The sequence below is a fragment of the Oncorhynchus mykiss genome, chromosome 5 (genome assembly GCF_057628025.1).
Source record: "Oncorhynchus mykiss isolate SJ-2025 chromosome 5, ASM5762802v1, whole genome shotgun sequence".
Lineage (NCBI taxonomy): Eukaryota > Metazoa > Chordata > Actinopteri > Salmoniformes > Salmonidae > Oncorhynchus > Oncorhynchus mykiss.
In genome coordinates, this window is record NC_143026.1 from 59217735 (window position 1) to 59240423 (window position 22689).

At 45.3% G+C, this 22689-nt stretch overlaps 2 protein-coding genes across 3 annotated transcripts in view; one reads left to right on the forward strand and one right to left on the reverse strand.

Moving 5' to 3' along the window:
* Positions 1-7491, forward strand: part of LOC110524127 (membralin) — a 16115-nt gene extending 8624 nt beyond the window's left edge. For both annotated transcript variants that reach the window (XM_036977946.2, XM_036977947.2), the window contains exons 5-11: positions 2165-2287; positions 2414-2514; positions 2716-2773; positions 2889-2972; positions 3085-3217; positions 3455-3554; positions 4199-7491. In XM_036977946.2, the coding sequence (XP_036833841.2) occupies positions 2165-2287; positions 2414-2514; positions 2716-2773; positions 2889-2972; positions 3085-3217; positions 3455-3554; positions 4199-5008 (1409 nt within the window). In that variant the 3' untranslated portion in view covers positions 5009-7491. The remainder of the gene's footprint in view (positions 1-2164; positions 2288-2413; positions 2515-2715; positions 2774-2888; positions 2973-3084; positions 3218-3454; positions 3555-4198) is intronic.
* Positions 7492-8345: 854 nt separating this feature from the next.
* Positions 8346-22689, reverse strand: part of grin3bb (glutamate ionotropic receptor NMDA type subunit 3B b) — a 30046-nt gene continuing 15702 nt past the window's right edge. The window contains exons 5-8 of the mRNA XM_036977945.2: positions 15144-15295; positions 10462-10626; positions 9767-9837; positions 8346-9514 (exon numbers count right to left, since the gene is read on the reverse strand). Of these exons, the coding sequence (XP_036833840.2) occupies positions 8866-9514; positions 9767-9837; positions 10462-10626; positions 15144-15295 (1037 nt within the window). The 3' untranslated portion in view covers positions 8346-8865. The remainder of the gene's footprint in view (positions 9515-9766; positions 9838-10461; positions 10627-15143; positions 15296-22689) is intronic.

Sequence of the window (22689 nt, forward strand, 5' to 3'; positions counted from 1 at the left end):
TTACAGATGAGCAGCAGCAGTAGTTGGTTAGATCAGTAGTTACAGATGAGCAGCAGCAGTAGTTGGTTAGATCAGTAGTTACAGATGAGCAGCAGCAGTAGTTGGTTAGATCAGTAGTTACAGATGAGCAGCAGCAGTAGTTGGTTAGATCAGTAGTTACCGATGAGCAGCAGCAGTAGTTGGTTAGATCAGTAGTTACCGATGAGCAGCAGCAGTAGTTGGTTAGATCAGTAGTTACAGATGAGCAGCAGCAGTAGTTGGTTAGATCAGTAGTTACAGATGAGCAGCAGCAGTAGTTGGTTAGATCAGTAGTTACCGATGAGCAGCAGCAGTAGTTGGTTAGATCAGTAGTTACAGATGAGCAGCAGCAGTAGTTGGTTAGATCAGTAGTTACAGATGAGCAGCAGCAGTAGTTGGTTAGATCAGTAGTTACCGATGAGCAGCAGCAGTAGTTGGTTAGATCAGTAGTTACCGATGAGCAGCAGCAGTAGTTGGTTAGATCAGTAGTTACCGATGAGCAGCAGCAGTAGTTGGTTAGATCAGTAGTTACAGATGAGCAGCAGCAGTAGTTGGTTAGATCAGTAGTTACCGATGAGCAGCAGCAGTAGTTGGTTAGATCAGTAGTTACAGATGAGCAGCAGCAGTAGTTGGTTAGATCAGTAGTTACCGATGAGCAGCAGCAGTAGTTGGTTAGATCAGTAGTTACCGATGAGCAGCAGCAGTAGTTGGTTAGATCAGTAGTTACAGATGAGCAGCAGCAGTAGTTGGTTAGATCAGTAGTTACAGATGAGCAGCAGCAGTAGTTGGTTAGATCAGTAGTTACCGATGAGCAGCAGCAGTAGTTGGTTAGATCAGTAGTTACAGATGAGCAGCAGCAGTAGTTGGTTAGATCAGTAGTTACCGATGAGCAGCAGCAGTAGTTGGTTAGATTAGTAGTTACCGATGAGCAGCAGCAGTAGTTGGTTAGATCAGTAGTTACAGATGAGCAGCAGCAGTAGTTGGTTAGATCAGTAGTTACCGATGAGCAGCAGCAGTAGTTGGTTAGATCAGTAGTTACCGATGAGCAGCAGCAGTAGTTGGTTAGATCAGTAGTTACAGATGAGCAGCAGCAGTAGTTGGTTAGATCAGTAGTTACCGATGAGCAGCAGCAGTAGTTGGTTAGATTAGTAGTTACAGATGAGCAGCAGCAGTAGTTGGTTAGATCAGTAGTTACAGATGAGCAGCAGCAGTAGTTGGTTAGATCAGTAGTTACAGATGAGCAGCAGCAGTAGTTGGTTAGATCAGTAGTTACAGATGAGCAGCAGCAGTAGTTGGTTAGATCAGTAGTTACCGATGAGCAGCAGCAGTAGTTGGTTAGATCAGTAGTTACCGATGAGCAGCAGCAGTAGTTGGTTAGATCAGTAGTTACAGATGAGCAGCAGCAGTAGTTGGTTAGATCAGTAGTTACAGATGAGCAGCAGCAGTAGTTGGTTAGATCAGTAGTTACCGATGAGCAGCAGCAGTAGTTGGTTAGATCAGTAGTTACCGATGAGCAGCAGCAGTAGTTGGTTAGATCAGTAGTTACAGATGAGCAGCAGCAGTAGTTGGTTAGATCAGTAGTTACCGATGAGCAGCAGCAGTAGTTGGTTAGATCAGTAGTTACCGATGAGCAGCAGCAGTAGTTGGTTAGATCAGTAGTTACAGATGAGCAGCAGCAGTAGTTGGTTAGATCAGTAGTTACCGATGAGCAGCAGCAGTAGTTGGTTAGATCAGTAGTTACCGATGAGCATGCTGATGTACTCATCCTCTGGTGGCTAAGATGGGCAGGAGCTAGCTCGTTGCTGACTTTTATTTTGAAATATTTTAGTATTTGGGCCATAGGTCATATTTGCCAACACAATGGTGCTTTATTAAGCAGTCATCTTCACGAAACTCAAAGCTGAAAGCGCTCTGACCACCCTTTGTTGCGCGCCCTCGGCTAACTTTCACATTAGCATTTTAGCAGACGCTCTTATCCAGAGCTTTAAAGGCAATCAAGTATCGCCAGCAAAACACTTCACTCAACATCGTACTCAGGCACACTAAAAAGCCTGGTTGAAGTAGCACAGGTGCAGTGTTCTGAGGACAGGAGGTGCTGTCTGTGTGAGGCTTCGGAACCTAATCCTGTGCCTGTGTGCGCATGCAGACCCAATGAAGGACCAGTGCTTTGGGGACGGCTTCAGCCGCTTCCTCCTGGATGAGTTCCTGGGCTACGATGACATCCTGATGTCCAGCGTCAAGGCCCTGGCCGAGAACGAGGAGAATAAAGGTACACGGTGGTTAAGGGCGGAGGTCTGTTTCTCCTGCGTGTGCCTTTCCTTAGTGGTATGCAAAACTGTGTGTTAGTGCGTGTCTGATCGGTGCTATGTCTGTGTGTGTGTGTGTGTGAGAACAGGCTTCCTCAGGAACGTGGTGTCAGGGGAACACTACCGATTTGTCAGCATGTGGATGGCCCGCACCTCCTACCTGGCTGCCTTTGTCATCATGGTAATATTCGTAAGTGTCAGTCTCCACACACCATTTGTTAAAAATCCCAAGTGTTCAAAATCGTACTTAAAAAAAAAAAAAAAACGTCCCATGAGTTCTATTAAGCCCATTAGAAGCCTTTATTTGGGTTCCTTATTGAACGTTTCACCCAAAAAAGTAAGAATGAGGCATTCCATTGAAAGTTTAATTGTTGTTTTCCTCTATCTGCAGACCCTGTCGGTGTCTATGCTGCTGCGCTACTCCCACCACCAGATCTTCGTCTTCATCGGTGAGAACACACACACACAGACCCCGCTAGTAGCCTTGAAAGACACACTCCGTGCCGCACGTCTCTTTGCCCTTACGCCAAACTCGCTCACCTTTCACCCTCTCCGTCTCACCAGTGGATCTGCTGCAGATGTTGGAAATGAACATGACCATCGCCTTCCCAGCAGCCCCTCTGCTCACCGTCATCCTGGCTCTCGTGGGTAAGAGCGTCTCGCCGTTTGAGCCAACATGCAACAAGCTGGGTCTTGTTTTTTAAAATGATTTTATTTACGAATGAACAGTGGGTAAGAAGAAGCTTTCCCTCTCTACCAGGCATGGAGGCCATCATGTCGGAGTTCTTCAACGACACTACCACCGCCTTCTACATCATCCTCATCGTGTGGCTGGCCGACCAGTACGACGCCATCTGCTGCCACACCAACACCAGCAAACGTCATTGGCTGAGGTGAGTGTGAAATGCCGTTGGCTGGAGTAAGCCGTGCATACCCTCCAATATCTCATAAAATGGGGATGGGTTGACGAAAAGGGAACTATTTGGCGCATTTCTATGACTTCAGCAAACAACTGATCACTTTGTCTCTCCAGTTCCAGGCAGTCCTTCCATTCCACAGTCAAGTCAGTCCAGTGTGATGATGGTATTTTCAGCTACTCTCTAAGGAGGTTGTCTCTGTGTCTCCCGCAGGTTCTTCTATCTGTATCACTTTGCGTTCTACGCCTACCACTACCGCTTCAACGGCCAGTACAGCAGCCTGGCTCTGGTCACCTCCTGGCTCTTCATACAGGTGAGACACGGCAGGGAAGGAAAGGAGGAGTTGGATGAAATTAAATACAAATAAATTGTGGACATTTAAATAAAAAATAAAAAAACTAGAGAAAAGACGCTCCCAAACTAGTGTACTAGCCCACACACTCCTCCAGTGTTTTGAGTAGGAAACACTATAGGCTTTGCATTTGTTTCAAGGGACCTACACACTTCATTTATTCAGTACGCTGAGCGGGAAAGTGATTTATCATGTTATTGTGCTGTTATACCGGCTTATTACTCATTAAATGTTACTGTAATCTAAGAAAACACAGAACTGTGTTTGTTTTAGTAAATAGCAATGAAAATCATATTGGGTTAGAGTGGGTTTTTAAACCCAATTGTAAAGAAATTTCCTGAATAAATCAATTTCTCTGTAGTAGTGACTGTGCATGATGCTAAGGTTTCAGCCCTCATGCTAGTGGCTGTCCCAAAGAGATTAGCATCCTAGGCTACATTTTAGCCAATGTAGCGATTCGCCTGTGATTTGATCACACCCCTGAAGTCATGCCAGCCACAGCTCTTGTTGGAATTTGCAGCCTTCCAGGCACAGTTTCTAACTCCATTACTTAAAAACACTTATTTAAACCCCTGTACCTCTCTTCTTCATCCCTCCATCCCTAGCACTCCATGATCTACTTCTTCCACCACTACGAGCTACCGGCCATCCTGCAGCAGATCCGCATCCAGGAGATGCTGCTGCAGAACCAGCAGGCGGGCCAGGGGGGAAACCAGACGGCCTTGCAGGACAACCTTAACAACAACACCACCGCAGCAGCTGCAGCTGGAGGAGCAGCTCCAGCCCGAGGGGGGGCAGCCAATGGCCAGGTCCAACTGCCAGACGAGCCCCAGGCGGCTTCGGCGGCCCAGGCCCAAGGTACAGCGACCCAGGCTTCCCAGTCTAACAGCATGGCCAGCAGCGCTACGTTAGAAGGGGCCCGGGAAGAGATGACGACGGAGCTGGACTGGATGGCGGAGACGGCGGCCATCATTACGGAGGCCCTGTCCTCCTCCTTGGCTCCCCAGCTGGAGAGCACGGAAGGGGGTTTGCTGGGGGAGGCTGAAGAGGTGGGGGGGGTCATGGTTTCTGAGGCGGGCCTCAGCGTGGTGGCGGAGATTCGAATGGGGGGTGGGGGTGGAGGAGGAGAGGGTACAGATGGCCTCAATCCCAGCTTGGTTCCAGTGGAAATCAAAACCGTAGGGGCCTGCAGCAGCAGTGCAGCTGGCTTAGGCCCGCCTCTTCCTCCCTCTCCTCCAATGGGAGGACTTCAGGAAGCAGAGACTAGTCTCTCTAGTGTCAGTCCCTTCCTCCTTCCTCCTTCTCCTCCTCCACACACAGACTGCAGTAGGGCAGGGGAGCCAGAGAGCCCTGGGCAAAGCCCCACAGACTGGGAGCCCAAGACAGAGGAACCCCCCAGCCCCACTCCGTCCTGAGCCCCCCTACTCCAACTCACGTATGCTCCCACACGCAGAGGCAACATGTCTTCTCCCCCCTCAATTCCTCTTCCAACACCGCAAGATTGCCGCCGTGGCTATATTACTGTAATCTCATTCTTACGACACCAAGGAGAAGCGAGGGATGGAAAGCTAAGAAAAGGCGCCCCCCTCCACTCTCCTCTAGAATCTCTGCTACGATAATGTTTTGTTTTGCTTTTAGTTTCCCCATCCTTAGTGGTACAGTGACTTTTTCCATCCGTCGCAGAGTTTTTGCTCAAATTATGTGTGATACACCAACTTTGCTTCAAAGGTGTGGAATCGTTTGTGAAAGGCTACCATGACATTTTGCCATGTGATATTTGTGTTTATGATTGAAAGTTGATTTGTAAAATAGAGAGGCGGCAATCCTATTGCGTTGATGTACAATTCCTTAAAGGATGTTTCTTTTGGTTAGGTGTCTCGACGGGCTTTGGAAATGGCAGTGTACTCTATGCGTTTTCTTTTTGAGAGCACAGTTGACTACCATACCAGTCATAACAAGGCTGTAACACGTACTCGTATCCTAGTCATTCATTCCATCTGGTCCTCGAACCCAGAAAAAGAAAATACGAATACAACCCTGTGTTTCTGAGTTGCTCTAGTATCCGAGTTGGTCATTTTTCTTTCAGAACTGTAGGCTAGTAATGTTGCTGTGGTTTGTGTAGATACTTCACGCACCACTTTTTCACAGGCGCTCAACTCCTCCAGTTTGGAGGTTGTAGTCGTAACTGGCAACCGGCTCCACAAGCTAGCATTAGCCCTGAGTGGAGCATCATGGGAAATGGAGTTTTCATCCATTCTTTGGAGTGTTAAGCAGACCTGCTTGCTCTTGTTCAGATTCCCCCCCCCCCCCCCCCCCCCGTCCGCTTCTCTTATGACGATTGGCAGTTGCTCCCCGTACTTCTTGAGCTGAAGAAGAGCGGCCATCATTGCGGTTTCTCTCATCTTAACCCCTTTTGAGTGAAACTGCGTCATTGGTCCGCTCCTGGGAGCTTTTCTGTGTACTGCTAGCCAACCAATTCTCTCATCACCATGTTTTGTATTTGTCTTTCACATTAGAATCGCTTCACTAGTCATGTGCACATCAAACAAAATGATTTAAGTCAATATTTGTTCCCATGGCCCCTTAGACTGTATTCCAAAAGAGGAGCATGTGACTGTAAAAAAGAAATGCGCTTCATCACAAGGAAGTTTTCTGGTTCATGGCGTCAGCTGACTGAGGCCCATTTCAAGCTCAAACACACAGATCTTTGCCCCAGACTGGCACAAGACAATACCAGGCGATGTTGAACAGCTTCAGGGTAAAGCCATTGTACCCAGCCGAACCCATCTCCATTACATTTGTCATTGCGATCTACCATTCAGCTGCCCAACTGGATAGTTATGAAGAAAAGGCATATATTGGACCCTAGGGGGCATTTAATTTTGTAGAAAAATATATTTAGGATTAATATTTTATCTTTCATCAATGTTCTTGTTTCAAAACCTTCAGGAGATTATGATAAAGCTGCACAATGTTAAAAACCTTCCACGGCTGTTGTGGCCACTGCTCTATTCCATAGCTCACGGGAGACTAAATAACTGGCTTGTAAAATGCTACTGTGATGCTAGTTGTATTTGCTAGGGTCTAAAGACAAACATTGTTTTCCTGTACTCAGATGGACCTGACATGCATCATGCTTCCCCTTTTCTGGAACTAGCTGAACAAGGTACTAACATGGACAGGGTATAACACAAGTCGAGAGGTTTTGACATTGTAACTCTATAGACATAAACGGTCAGGGAAGGATCAGTAGTCATTGACCGGTGTGGTCGGCGTCTTCGTCCTCAGCTGTTTGAATTGAGAACAATCTGACCAGAGAGCTTTTATTTTGAATGATACCTTATATGATTCCGAATGAGAGATTAGTGCAAGTTGAGATTGCCCTTGTTGGCCTCATATCAGAGGAAAATGGGTTGTTTCTCAACAGAATGGCGATAATCAAGGGACATTTCGCAAAATATCATTGTTCTATTGAGACACGAGGGGTTAGCGTAATTTCTGCTCAGTGAGTTGTGTGGAGATGTAGTCAAGGCTATGCAACGGGCAGGACAGAGGATGTGGTTATGGGATGAGAAGGTTGTCCAAATTGTGCAATATGACAAGTCAGTTTAAAGAGAAGTCTTTTGAGTTCATTCTAGGGGAAGCTTTTACCGATAAGAGAAGAAAAAAAATGTTCCGTCAATGAGGTTTTCTGATCAGTTTCTTTATCTGTGCCTATATTCCGTTCTGTGAGAGAAAACGGGATGATTGTAGCCTTGCAACAGTTGCTATCCATTTGTAGTTAATTTTAGACAATGATAAATGAACCCTTCGATCTGTGATGGACTAGATTCCTCTCATTCAAATGTATTTAACTGTTCAGTAAACCAAGTGCAGTAGAAGCATTCTTTGCACAAAATGCCGTTGTTGTGGTTATTTCTGTTTGTGTGTCCTAGTATTGGTCATGGAAATCCTAGACACAAAGTATATTGTCCACCACAATATAATATATATATTTTTTTTTAACCTTTTTATTTATCCAGGAAGTCCCACTGAGGTCAGGAAACCTCCCTTGTAAAATCAAATACAATTTTATTGGTCACAAAATAGGAACTTCCTGGGTATTGTATGTTGACATATTTCAAATCCTGTCACATCCGTATTTGGATCATGTTCACGAGGAAACCCCTGATTTGACAAAAGGATCCTATATCAGAAAGGAGAAATGACACCCTGTTTACTTGTTTAAATGTGAATACATGTTTCGAGTTAATTAATGTGTAATAGAGCTCGCCAGCTTGTTGTCCTAAAAAACAGAAATGAGTTCTGGTTCATTCAGCCATTCCTATGTGGAAAGAATAGGGTTTTGGGATAAATGCCGAACATAAGGTTAACGCAGGCTTAGCTCTTTTGTTCTGAGAGTCAGTTAAACGTGACCTTTTTGTGTGCTAAATGTTATTTTTTTTATTGCATAAATTATTAAATTCTCAGTGACGTTAGCTGATAAAGATTCTCATAGAACAAACCGTAAAAGATCTCCTAAGCCTGCGTGTACCACAGACCTTATTTTTGGCGTTTATCCAACTAAATTTTTCCATGGTGCCTACAAAAAAACACCATTACTATTGCTCTCTATACACTGCCAGACATCAAACATGCCTAATACCTGTTATTCTGTCACTGAAATGTAACCCTCAGTACCCAAAAGGTAAAAAATACAGACCACACAAAGTACACATGACAAGGATTCACATTTCAACCTTCATCACAATCAACACTTTCATCAGACTTTTATTCTTGAAAAACATGTAAATCAAGGCCAGTGAACAATATCGATTCGGATCTCAAAGGAAATAAAACACAACGCACCGCTCCTGATTTTTCCGCGGGAGTCGGGTCCTGTGGCAGAGGAGTGAGCGCTAGAAAGTTTAATGGCTCAGTTCACAGAACGGATGCAGCGCCATGGGTGGGTGTGCTGGTACCTCCAGCCCCACCGCATGGGACGATATACTGTATTCAAGTAGGCCTGAGGTTGCGCACATTTTACCAGCCATATGAGGCAGTTGGGCAGCGTAGAGCACAAGGAATTGCCCTAGAAGCTCTTTCATTTTTCACCCAGTAGCAAAAGGTTGAAAGGTTGGTGTCCAGGGAAAGAGCTGCCATGCTACGGCATCAGGATCACAGGAAAAGGATACATCCAAACCAAGGGAATCCAGCTGCTTTCAACAAACCCCTCCCCTTTTAACCCCTTACTACACCATTGATTGGTCCGTGTCCAAACACCAGAGGGGCATCACCTCTTCTCGTTGGTGTGTTTGGCGGGGGCTGTGCGGACTGTAGGCAGGGCCTTGAGGACAGGGTCTGTCATGGTGGTGGCACAGCGGGTGGAGGGGAGGGACGAGGTGGTTTTGGTGGAGGTGGGGAGGGATGCTGCAGCTAAAACCACGGGGGGCATTCCTGACACTATGGGTGCAGAGCAGGCGGCCTTCTCCTTGGCCAGAGAAGTCTGCAGCTCAGCCCTCCTGGCCAGAGCCGTCCTTAGCTGATCCCGGATCAGGTCGATCTTCTCCTGTAGCTCTTGTAGCTCCCCTGGCCTTGGAGGAACGCCCAAGGAGGAAGATGAAGAAGGGATGGATGAAGAAGAGGCGGAGGGGAGGGAGAGCACCAGGTTGGCAAAGGAAGTCCCGAAGCCTCCATTTGCACAGACACGTGTTGCCTGGTTAGCCCCGGGGATACCTTCCCCCCCTCTGTCCCCTTCGGACTTGGTCACGCCCCGGGCCAGCAGGCGGCGGCTGTTGAGGGTCTCCAGGTTAAAGTGGACGCGCTTGTTGTCCTTAGCGGCTGCAGCGTCCCTGCTGTTCTCGCTGTTCCACTTGGCCGATGCCCTGGAGAGAAGGGGGTCAGGGGGAGGCTGGGGGTGCTGGTTCTTCTGGATGCAGCAGCTACTGGGAGATAAAAGGCTTGTGTCAGTAAAGAAAGAAAGACACTGGTCTGGTGCCAAATCAAGCCCTACTAGTGTGTTAGCTCGCTTTGAATCTGTATCTCAGTAATATGACTGCCTCCTTTCATTACCGCTGATGGGTAAAAGGGCCATATGGATTCTACCTGTCCATGTCCTGTCAGATCATGATCACAGATCATGGAAGAAAGGTCAAGTAAATACTTTTTTTTTTTAAAGGCAGCCATTTTGTCACCTTTTCTCTGTGTTGGTGTCTTGCTTCTTCTTCACGTCCTCATAGGTCTGGTTCAGGGCTCGGTGGATTTTCTGCAGAATAAATGGGGCTATAGTTACACTGACAGCCAAGCGATACGGGGGTTGAAAAGCTCCACACTGTTTCATTCAAAACGTGCAGAATCGACACCATCTTAGAAATTGTAATTACTTTTCCCCTCTCATTAATAATCCTCAATTGGGGAAGGAGCTTAGGAGACCTCCGCGTACTTAAACCAGGCAGATTTGAAATGTCAGTCCTTTTAATACTCAACTTGGACTGGGCTTCCAAAATGGTGGTTATCTAAGTCAACAGCAGATGGCGGTGTTGCCTTAATGTTTTCAAATGACAGCCAAGGTGATATATATAGTCCCGATGACAGTCTAGCCAAGCGCATGAGAAACCTACACCATAAACAACATTTTACAAGCAATAACGGTTTGTTAATATTGCATTCACAGTGGATACGTGAGGTGTAAGTGCTTTTAGATGTAGAGTTTGTAAAACATGCCACACATTTGTTCAAGTAAAAAAGAGCACTTTAAAAAGGCCAATGAAAGAAACGATGAAAAAGTCAAGACTGAGGGAGGAACAGGAGGAAGGTTCTCAAGGCAGTGGCTTACTGTGAAAGGATATTGTATTGGTTCACTCACACACACCCCCTCCCTCCATCTCACCTGGCTGGTGTGGAGCCAGTACTTGTACTTTTGTCGTCGTCGGATGCGGGGCAGCACCATGTGATAGAAGGCGTGCTCCCCAGCCAGGGTGAGCAGCGACGTGGCCACGCCCACACACAGCAGCACAAACAGCCCTGAGAAGTGACGGATGCCCATCTGGAGAGTCTATAGGGGGAGGGAGGGGACAGTTGGGTTACTTGGACAGGGTTAACACATGTAACGCAAGGGGTCAACAATATAGTCAATTGATTGTCAACCTCCCCTAGAGTGGCCTGGAGGGGTCCTGCGTAGGAGAACTAATCAGAATGTAAAAAGCAGGGCGTCTAGGGCTATTACGATGACCCTATTACCGCTACACCGGCGGTCAGGAGTTAAATTCCACATGACCGTTGGGTCAAGATACCTACCCACTGGGCACACATTAGCTGAATCAACATTGTTTCGACATCATTTCAATACAATTACATTGAACCAACGTGGAATAGACGTTGAATTGACGTCTGGACCCAGTGGGTAGGCCACTCACTCCAGAACTGCGCTCTGTAAATGAATGGTGCTGATGGTCGACGGTAGCCGACAAAACTTGCTAACGGCCATCAAGTCGCTAATGGCCTGGTACTCAGCGCTCTATTGTCCCTCTAATCACTCTGACGTCAATGCGAATGCAATGGAAAATCAAATCGAACAGCCTTTTTGATGTGTGGAATGAACAAAGTGCTCCTATAAACCCAGTCATTGTGTAACATTTCTATAGGCTATGCAATCGCGTGTGAAATCAGAGTTTTGATGGCGTCTATTAAAAAGAGGAGGATCTCAGCTTTCACTAATTGAAATAGATGATACTGTGTAACCATTAGGAACCCGAGCGGTGAGCCCACTGAGTAACACATGCCTGATCTCTGTCCCATGGAGGTTTTCAACCTCCATGCCACGGGCTGCCTTCGGGAATATTCTATTTCCTGGTATTCTATCTGGTTATAGTTTATTCTACTGTCTTCTCGTTGTATCTCTATAAGCCTACACTTCTACTCTACTCGGAACTAGAAGCACAAGCATTTCGCTACACTCGCATTAACATCTGCTAACCATGTGTATGTGACAAATAACATTTGATTTGATTTGATTTGATTTTACCCTGTATGATTAGTTTCTACCCTGTGGGCTGCTGCAGAGGCCCTTTTTGAATTGCAGCAGTGCTTCGAGGGCATTTAGCCGAAAAGCCAATTAATGCTTCATCTGTAAATGTGGTCGGAGGCTACGTGTGACGCAATTGCGGAGCCATACCACATTGCCGTGCGCCTCCCAAATGTTGTAACAATGTGGAGGACCTGTATCAACACAAGCTCACTTCCTTGACAACTTCCATCTCAACAGCTCTACTCAACAGCTCTGCGCTGCCCCGCGAAGTGTAAGAAGTACGAATGCCCTGACTTTCGCACAGGCCGTTTCACTGTAAAGGCTGCGCGGCCAATGCAGACGCCGGATTGACCATGCAGTGCCTTTTAGTCAGGACAGTGTGTGCTTGAGACGCACAGTGTGAGCAGTGAGCACCCTGTCTGAGTATCCACCTTACGGTGGCCCTGCCTGCCAGCACACACAGCAATACATTACAGCCGTTGTATAGTACAGTGCACCGCCATAGTTTTATAGTACATATGCATAGTTGTACAATACGTCTAGCCTGTTAAGGTTTAACAACATGGGTTTCACCTGGTCAGTCTGTCATGGAAAGAGCAGGTGTTCTTAATGTTTTGCATACTCAGTGTCTATGCAGCCGCATTGTCTAACACTGTTTGATACTTTTCCGAAAGGAGAGAGAACTTTTCAGAGGAAATCTTCTAAACCGAATGCAGACCTCCTGCCTCTCTCTCTGATATTATCTGTAGAGGTTTGGACGTATGTGTAGGGGAGGGAGAAAGGAAGGGGTAGACGATGGCAGGCTTGTTTCCGAAGTGCTGACACAGTGAACCCCAGGGGTCCAGTCAAGGCCCACCCCATCTCTCCCTCCACCCCTCCCTCCCAACTTCCTTCACTCCATCCCTCCTCCCATTTCATTCTGGGACTCGGCCAAGAAAGGGAGCTGCCTGTCTCAGCCTCGTGCCACTCTGCTCCCTCTTTCTCATTTTCTCTCTCTACCACTGTGCTCCCTTTCTTTCTCTCTCCCTTCCAGTCTACCACTGTGCTCCCCCTTGCTCTCTCCCTCCACCTCACCATTATAACTCTCTCCCTATCTCCCCCCCTTCTTCTTATTCACTTCATTCACTCCCTCTCCCCCCATCCATCGGTCACCCCCCCCATCCTTCTCTCTCCCTTCTCATCTCCACTCTATCTTCTCCCCCTTCCTTCTCCCTCCCTTTCCTCGCCTTGATCCAGTCGTGTTTGGTATGCAGGGGGGATAACTCATCCCATTAGAACTTGGGGCCAGAGTATGGATGGTGTTAGATTGTCGAATGTGTTTAAGAGTGGGCCTATCCTCCGTCATATTGTTTCTGGGCAGCCGTAGCTCATCTCCCCCCTGTTACCCTCCCCACTCCGCTGTCCCTCAGCCTTTCCCCTCAGAATCCGTGTGAGGGGAAGGATTTGGAATGGAAATGAGGTATAAGCTGTTCAATGCAGGCCACAGCAATTCTCGACCTCCTAATTATAGTAAAATAGTGAAACACATTAAACTGTAAAAGATGAAACTGTGAAATATATAACTGAAACTGTGAAAGATGAAACTGTGAAAGATAAAGAGGAAACTGTGAAAGATATAGATGAAACTATGAAAGAAGAAACTGGGAAAGATATAAATGAAACTGGGAAAGATGAAACTGGGAAAGATATAAATTAAACTGGGAAAGATATAGATGAAACTGTGAAAGATATAGAGGAAACTGAAAGATATACCCTAGATATGTGGTTTATAGGGTGTTTTTTTAAACTTGTGCTGTAGTCACTCCTCGGAGTTTCTCACATTGGCAGCTTGAAAATGACAGTCTGCCAATGTATATGTTTACATTCCCAATTCTAAATTTGAGCATCTTTAAGGGGCCGACATGGCTAGGTACACGATGACAAAAAAAAAAACTGTCAAAGTTTATGACATCACAGTTCAAAGGAACGTCACCTGGGGCAAATCAATAGCGGTGCTAACAGGAAAAAAAAACGTTATTGTCAGTCGTGTCTTGTGCAGCTCAGTCGAGACAAACGGTAGATGTTGTCATGTGGGAAACATCCATGTTCTACCATCCATCCCTCAGTCACTCCCCAAAGTTAAATCGGGTGATAATTTGATAATTAGGTAATGACAAGACTGGGAATGGCTTTGATGTTTCTGCACAGATGGCTAGGATCACTGCTTGTCTCGCTCTAGCACCGTTTTCCCCATCCTGAACACGCACACCTACACACACGCACGCACGCACGCACGCACGCACGCACGCACGCACGCACGCACACACACACACACACACACACACACACACACACACACACACACACACACACACACACACACACACACACACACACACACACACACACACACACACACACACACACACACACACACACACAGAGCCTCTCTCTCTCCACACACTTTCTCTTCAATGGGTCTGTGCAGACCACAAATCAGTGCAAGCTGATATGGTGTTGGCATTAGAAAAGCAATCCCAGAGTCCTCAGCTGCTGTCTGTCTGTCTGGGGAGCGAGAACCAACAGGTAAACAGCCCACATCATCATGCTGATGGGACCAGACGGTTGTCCCAGTAACAGGGCAGCAACAATAATAACACTAGCGTAAAACGATTCAAACAACAAGTTATGGAGTCAGTAACAGACAATGATGTATATAAACACTTGTCTATACTAACAGAGCCATTGGGTCAGGGCAGTTACGCCATCCCAGTAAGTTAGTAGCCTTGCTAAGCAATCTGGATCAGCTAAGTAGCCTTGTGCAAGTCATAACAGCTCATAACAGCTCATAGCCTCCTGTTTCTGTAGCGCGAGGCAGCTTGATGTACAGGCATACCCGCTGAACAGAACTCTAGTCTATCGCTGGGCCTTACCCCCATACATCTACTTAATGCTAAGTGCCAAGCAGAGACGTATTGGGACCCATTTGTACAGTCTTTGATATGACTCGGCTGGGGATCAAACTCCCAACCTTCTAATCTCAGTGCGGACACTAACCACAAGGCGTGAGTTGGAGTACTATACTAGCTAAGTGCTTGAGGTTAAAGGATAACTTTAGGATGGCACACAATCCTGAGAGGATATCATAGACACACACAGAGGCAGAATCTAGCAATCAATCTTTTCCATAAACATCTGACACTGATGGATTCCAGACCGTCTGAAGAATGTCTGCAACCCAGACTTGCATAGCTCTAAGAATGCATGCCCAATACATTGCTTCAATCAAGTGGTATGCTAGTGTGGATATTAGAACAGAGCCAAACATTCAGTTTGACATGTCCAGATGTATGAGAATGGCCAAACCCAATGTCCATCAACTGTCCGCAACCGATGTGGTGTGCCTACAGGGGGCGCCACTCCGCCACAGCCACACTCTAGCCTGGCGCCTGATCTGCTGGTGCTGTCTGCACAAACAGATCTGGGCCCAGGCTGACTTTGATGGCCATAGAAGTTGACAAGATAGGCCAAACAGATCTGGGACCAGGCCACAGACAGACACTCACCTCGGTGACGGCGAACACCCTCTTCCCACAGGGCACCACCTTGTACCACTTGTCGTGCAGCATGTCCATGTAGCCGTCTGACTTGTAGCGACTGATGAACTCTGACACGTTGTTGGTCAGAGGGGAGTTCTGCGGGAGGCCTATTCCATAGCCTGGGGGGGGGGGAGAAAGAAAGCATAGTACAATAGTACAATGGGTATTGTGGTTTATAGAAATTAATGGAAATAAAATAACTACCACAAGCTTAGCAAAAAAGGGTTCTTCGTTTGTCCCCATAGCAGAACAATTTTTGGTTCCGGGTTGAACACTTTGGTGGTGAAAAGGGTTCCACGTAGAACTTTGTATAAAAAAATATATATTTTCAGAGGGTTCTCCACTATGGTTCTAGGTAGCAGCTTCTTTTCTAAGAGTATAGATGAGATTATTCGATTACTTCTATGGTTTAATTCTATTTGTTCAGGTGATCCCATTGAGATGAAAAGTATCTTTTACAAAGGAGAACTGTCCAGTGAAGGAAGCATTCAACCATTTGTTACATAAAAGTAGATACAATAGGTAAGATATCGTTAGACGCAAACAAATGAAGAACAATTATAAAAGGGTGGTTATGGAGGGAAACAACATGTTACCAATGTCAGCATGTAAATGTGTTAAAGTTGTGGTGCGTTCCCTTCTATACCACAAGTCCCATGGTTTTGCCATCTGGGTAGAAACACTGACATGGACAGTGTCTCACATCTGCTAAATAAACAGACTTCATTTTGGAGGTATCTATTTTTACACCATTCCACTTCAAATGCCCTAACTGCTTTAAAGATTTCTTTCAATTGTTTAGGTGGAGAACTGAGCAGCGGCCTACACTCGTATCCTTCCAAACTTCATGCCGAGTGAGTTAACTGGCAGGCCTATTCTGGATCCTCTCCTCCTCTCCGCCTAAGGATATGAACACGTCATAAACCATGGCAAAACAAGTCATGGAATTATAAGAAATTAGCTGTAACACTGCAACATTTTCTCTCAGCCTCATGGTTAAATGTGTAGAATAGCATGAGATTAGCTATATGGGGAAGGGGGGGGGGGGCTTGCTCAGACCTTGCGAGGGAGCCCTGCGAAACTGCGGTACGCTTCTGATCCATAACAACCCAAATCGGATGACCTTACCTTCAACCCTTTCAGTAGGGACACACAGGGCTTTGGTTATTATTATAGCTAAACCAGAGTTCAGCCTCCATGACGCTCCATAAAATGGGACAATTCCTCCTCTACCTGTACTGCTATTCCTGTACTTTACTCCTTTGAACTTCTTAATGACTTTTTGTGAATGAGATTTTCGATATCGGATTCTTGATTTTACGTGGAAGGATGGAAGGGAGAAAAAAAATCCCCATCTCGTGGTCGTCGGTAGCAACGGGAGTTTGAAGAAAGATTGATGGAGGAAGACAGAAACAGGACAAAGAAAAAGTGGAGTGTTCGGCACATCCATTATCTAATGACAAGGAGTGTGTGTGTGTGTGTGTTGGCTTTGACAGCAGAATTAATAATGAGTTTTGGTGGGCTGGGGATAACAGAGAGTGAGAGCCCAAGGATCATTGAGACACAACAACTCTCATTCCACCTCTCCCTCCTCCCTTCTTCCCTCCTTCATCCCTTCCGTCCATCTCAAAAATGGTATTTAATCAATGGAGGGGTTTACCTCTGCCTATCCATCCCCTCATCCCTCATGGCTAATGTCTGTCAGTCATCTCCCCTTCCACCCCCCCCCCCCCCCCCCCCCCCACTCACTCTCCCTCACTCCACCTACCCCTCCCAGTCAAGATGACAGATGCCAGACAAGCTCTGACATCAACACGTTTCATCAGAGCGAGACTGGCCCGAGCACGCACACACACACGCACACGAACACGCACACACACAGTCAAGCACACACACACACACCGTCAAAGGCGTTTTTGAATGAGGATATGCGCATATGCGTATGTGATCGTGCATGTCTATCTCTCTCACAGCCTGTCTGTCTCGGTCTGTCTGCCTGCCTGCCTGTTTGCCTGCCTGTTTGCCTGCCAGCTCCAACAGGTAAAAACAGATGAACTACTACGTTGTGTAAAGCATGTGCTTCAGTCTAATATTCTTAATGAATGCATCGGAGATCCAATAAACATCCCTCTGTTTCCCATAAAGCCAACAGAGTCGGCCCCCTGCGCTGGCACAGACGTCCCTGTAGCCCAGTGTTAATGACGATGTTGTGCTTTGAATCGCAGTCATTAAATACTGGGTGGCTTTAATCACCAAATCGAAAGAGTCCTGGCACCTGCCAGGTCCACTGTCTGTAGCCCATTACGACTCAGTCCAAACACCGGAGACAAATAAAACCCCGAAGAGGACAGAGATTCAGAAAGTCTTTTGAACGAGTGAACTCTGTTTGAAGCGATAGTTCATTGCTGCATTTCTGCGGATAAATTGTTTTAGTATCTGGAAATGAATAAATAGAGGACGAGCTGCAAACCAAAGAGAGAGAGAGTGCGTGTGTGTGTGTGTGTGTGCGCGCGTGCGTGATATGATACTGGATGGAGTAATGAATACCGTGAGGAACCATGTAGATAAAGTGCAATAGAGGAGCGAGGGAAGGTAGAAAATACAATTAGCAGAGGGGAGAGATGAGCTAGAAGAGGTCTAATTGAGCAAAACCCCAATTACTGTTTTATTGTGGATGACTGTCTAGAGGTCAGGGCCCAAAATGGAGGAATATTCCACACCTCAAAACCCAGGGAAAAAGAGCAGTTACTGTACATGAAAAGAGAAGGTGTCAATCTGGTTCCACACAAAAATCCCTCTTGACTTGTGAAATTACTCACCTGGAAAAATCACCTCGCAAGAGAAACCAGTTGATCAAGTAATCAAGTACTCACAAGGCTGTTTCATGAAATATTGTGATGTAAAGGAAGTGCTACCATTTTTTTAGTAGGGGGGGTTCTTTTCAGGAAAGCAGTGAAACAACTTGAGTCAAATGCAATTTGATTGACTTAGTCTCATGAAAGATATCTGGCAGACAAAATTCATGAGTTTAAAATCTGCAAATGAGAGGAGGGAACTTTCGCCCCAGTCTGAGGTCCTGAGTGCTCTGGACAAGTTTTCATCAAGGATCTCTCTGTACTTTGCTCCATTCATCATTCCTTCAAACCTGACTAGTCTCTCAGTCCCTGCTTCTGAAAAACATCCTCACAGCATGATGCTGCCACTACCATGCTTCACCGTAGGGATGGTGCCAGGTTTCCTCCAGACATGATGCTTGACAATCAGGCCAAAGAGTTCAATCTTGTTTCTCATGGCCTGAGAGTCCTTCAGGTGCATTTTGGCAAACTCCAAGCGGGCTGTAATGTGCTTTTTTACTGAGGAGTGGCTTCCGTCTGGCCACTCAACAATAAAGGCATGATTGGTGGAGTGCTGCAGAGATGGTTGTCCTTTTGAAAGGAACTATGGAGCTCTGTCAGAATGGCCATTGGGTTATTGGTCACCTCCCCTGACCGAGGCCCTTCTCACCCAATTGCTCAGTTTGGTCGGGCGGCCAGCTCTAGGAAGAGTCTTGGTGGTTCCAAAAGTCTCCAACTTAAGAATGATGGAGGATACTGTGTTCTTGGGGAACTTAAATAACTGCAGACATTTTTTGGTACCCTTCCCCAGATCGGTGCCTCGACAAACTCCTGTCTCGGAGCTATCCGGACAATTCCTTCGACCTCATGGCTTGGTTTTTGCTCTGACATGCACTGTCAACTGTGGGACCTTATATAGACAGGTGTGTGCTTTCCAAATAATTTCCAACCAATTGAATTTACCCCAGGTGGACTCCAATCAAGTTGTAGAAGCATCTCAAGGATGATCAAAAACAGGATGCACCTGAACTCAATATCGAGTCTCATAGCTAAAGGTCTGAATACTTACGTAAATAAGGTATTATTATTTTATTTTGTATACATTTGCAAACATTTCTAAAAACCTGTTTTCACTTTGTCATTATGGGGTATTGTGTGTAGATTGATGAGGATTTTTTAAATTTAATCCATTATAGAATAAGGCTGTAACGTAACAAAATGTGTAAAAAGGGAAGGGGTCTGAATACTTTCTGAATGCACTATATATGTGCGTAGTTATCCCACGGGTCATTCCACCTCAAAAAACACAGAAAGAGGATTTCGGCACCCACCATCTCAGATTGTTCTCAAATCGTTTCTGTAGTTAATAACAGAAACAATTAGCATTCACTAAACATTATTTTGTGGAAATATATCTCTGAGAAATTAAGCTACAGTAATTGATTGCACCCAAATTGGCCATTTTAATTGATTGGACTTAGATAATATTCAATTAATATAGTACCCACATGGTTTATGAACTGATACACAAAACAACGCTGGATTCAAAACTTAAAAGAGGTTTTCAATTGAAAGTATTATACAAAATTCTTGCAACCAATATAATGTTATATATATATATATATAATAATCCACTTAGCAAAAATGTTTATCTTTAATTTACAATCTGTTGAAACTATGAGAATAGAACGTTTCAGAACTTTTGTGAAACATCACAGCACAGTTGAAAAATATATGGCAAATTGAAATCAAAACTGGATGGTGTTCAGAGATAGATGAGAGATGAAGGATGGAACTAACAAACAAAATCTAACTATTGTAAAATATACTGTGTCCTTGAAATCTATATAGTATTTATAAGCTGGAAGTAGAGGCCTAAGTGTTGTTGTCCTTTAGTTTACTCCAATTAGCAGAGGGTTAGGGTTACAAAAACAAAATATGGAGGATTGCAAACGATGCAGACAATTACATTGATAGAAACCACCATCTATCTGCAATATTAAAGCTGATCTACCCCCTAAAAATATATATATATAGTACCCAAAATCAGATTAGGACCAAACTTCTTCCTACCAACGAGTAAGATATGAGGAATACTTTTTTTTGTGTGTCAAAGCCACCCATGGACCCCCCCACCAATCCCACCCCAACAAACAGTATACAGTATCAGTTCTATGTTTGACAAGTAGTATGGAGCTGTGGCTTAGAGTATTGCTTCTCTATACTATGTAATGTATTCGCTGTGAATCTGGTGGGGGGGGGGGGGGGGGGGGGGGTCAGAGAAATTAGTAATTAGTAATTGAAGTTGCTAGCATTCTTTTCCATGAAGAAGTGAAAGGCCCCAGGTTCTGACCCCTAGATGCCGCTGCTACTGCTATACCGCAATGCTCTTTATCCATTTTTCTGGTCTCGTGTTTATTAAATAGATCACAACATTTCCTTTGCAACTTTATGTAGAAAACCAATAGATTTGTCTCATTATGGAAATAAACTGTGTGGTCATCCTCACAATTAAAACCAGTCCTCCATAAAAGCTATTCAGTTTGTGCTAATAGCAACCTAATGCTTCAGCCCAACTTTCCTTGCATAGTCCAAGGCTGCTCTCTGCCTTTGTTTCCTGTTTTATCACCTTACAGGACTGTTTTGTGTCGTGCACTCGCTTTGTTGTTTTTTTGTCATTCAGTGTTCAGTTTATTTAATTAAATTTACTATGAACACTTACCACGCTGCGTGTTGGTCCGATGATTCCTATTACTCATCATCAGACGAAGAGGAGAGCCGTTACAGCAGTCTTATGTTTTTCAATAAAATTATCAGGAAACTATATTTATTGTGATGTGACATTTACCATTAAAACCAATGCAAGGTTCATATGTGTTCAGGGGTATCTAGAGTGCGGTATTGTCCAGTTGTTGGCATAATAAGCACAGTTCCTTCCCCACATTCAGACAAACGGTTGTCAAGGGTGGCGGATATGAAAACAAGCACACTCTTATAAAAAAAGAGTTCCAAAACGGTTCTTCGGCTGTCCCCATAGGAAAACCCTTTTTGGCTCCAAGTAGAACCCTTTTTGGTTCCAGGTAAAACCCTTTTTGGATTTTGTAAAAGCCACTGTGGAAATGGTTATACATGGAACTAAATAGGGTTCTTCAAAGGGTTCTCCTACGGGGACAGCCAAAGAACCCTTTTAAGTTCTAGATAGTTCTAGATTTTTTCTAAGAGTGCATGAGCATTTTTTGTTTTATCCCAGTCTTCAGGGTGGTGCTCTGCCCCTTCAGGAGATAATGTATGGGAGACTGGCAGCGTGCTCCATCCAGAGGCGGGTATGCGCAGTTTCACCATGAGGACGGTGACGAGGGGGTACGGTCTTCAGTGCGCTGTGTACCCTCCTCCTTTTTGTCGCGTCATTACGCCAATGATCCCTGAGGTCCTAACGCTTGTCTTGAGAGAGGAGATTTCCTCTCTTATTCAAAAGCAGGCTATTCCGGTAGTCCCCGTGTAAGAAATGCAGAGCGGTTGGTACAGCCAGTATTTCTTAGTCCCAAAAGCGATGGAACGCTGCGTCCTATCATGGACTTGCATATTTTAAGCAAGCACCTCAAGGTTTGCAAGTTCAAAATGCTCACACTTTGCCGGCTATTCTCATCGGTGCATGCCAGCGATTGGTCTATAGAGCTGAATGATGCGTATTTTCATGTGGCTATACCATCCTCCCCACAGAAAGTTTTGGAGGTTTCATTTTGAGGGTGTGGCCTACGAGTTTCTGGTCCCACACCTTTTCTATGGCGGCGGCCGAGGCTTTGGCGCCAGTGCGATGATAGCTGTGGTCCCTCTGGGACATCTGTTTCAGCTCTGGGTGGTTGCTACGTGTCTGGACGCATCTCGCCACTGCCATCGGACAGCTCAAGGCATCCCTGTCTTGCTCTTGGAACTATCCATCCCGGATCCGGGAGAATTGTCAGCAACTACACTAATTAGCATAGCGCAATGGTCAAATAATCTTACTAGAAAATATTCATATTTATGAAATCCCAAGTGAAATATAGCGAAACACAGCTTAGTCTTTTGTTAATCACCCTGTCGTCTCAGATTTTGAAATTATGCTTTACAGCGATAGCAAGACAAGCATTTGTGTAAGTTTATCGATAGCCTAGCATAGCATTATGTCCAGCTAGCAGCAGGAAGCTTGGTCACGAAAATCAGAAAAGCAATCAAATTAACCGTTTACCTTTGATGATCTTCGGATGTTTTCACTGACGAGACTCCCAGTTAGACAGCAAATGTTCCTTTTGTTCCATAAAGATTATTTTTATACCCAAAATACCTCAGTTTTTTTGTCACGTTATGTTCAGAACGCCGACAACACCAAAATAATTTTTGCCTGCAATATCAGTTCTGTTATACTCACAGACAATATTTGGACAGTTTTGGAAACTTTAGAGTGTTTTCTATCCTAAGCTGTCAATTATATGCATATTCTAGTATCTGGTCCTGAAAATAGGTTGGTTTATTTTGGGAATGTTAAAAATAAAAATAGTGCCCCCTAGTTTCAAGAGGTTAAGGGCTAGCATAATCCTCACTCGGCTGGGATGGGACCCTTATCAACTACGACCACCGCTGCCGCTCTCACCTCAGACAACCCCGGAAGACCGTTCGCCAGCAGCCACAATCTGTCTCAC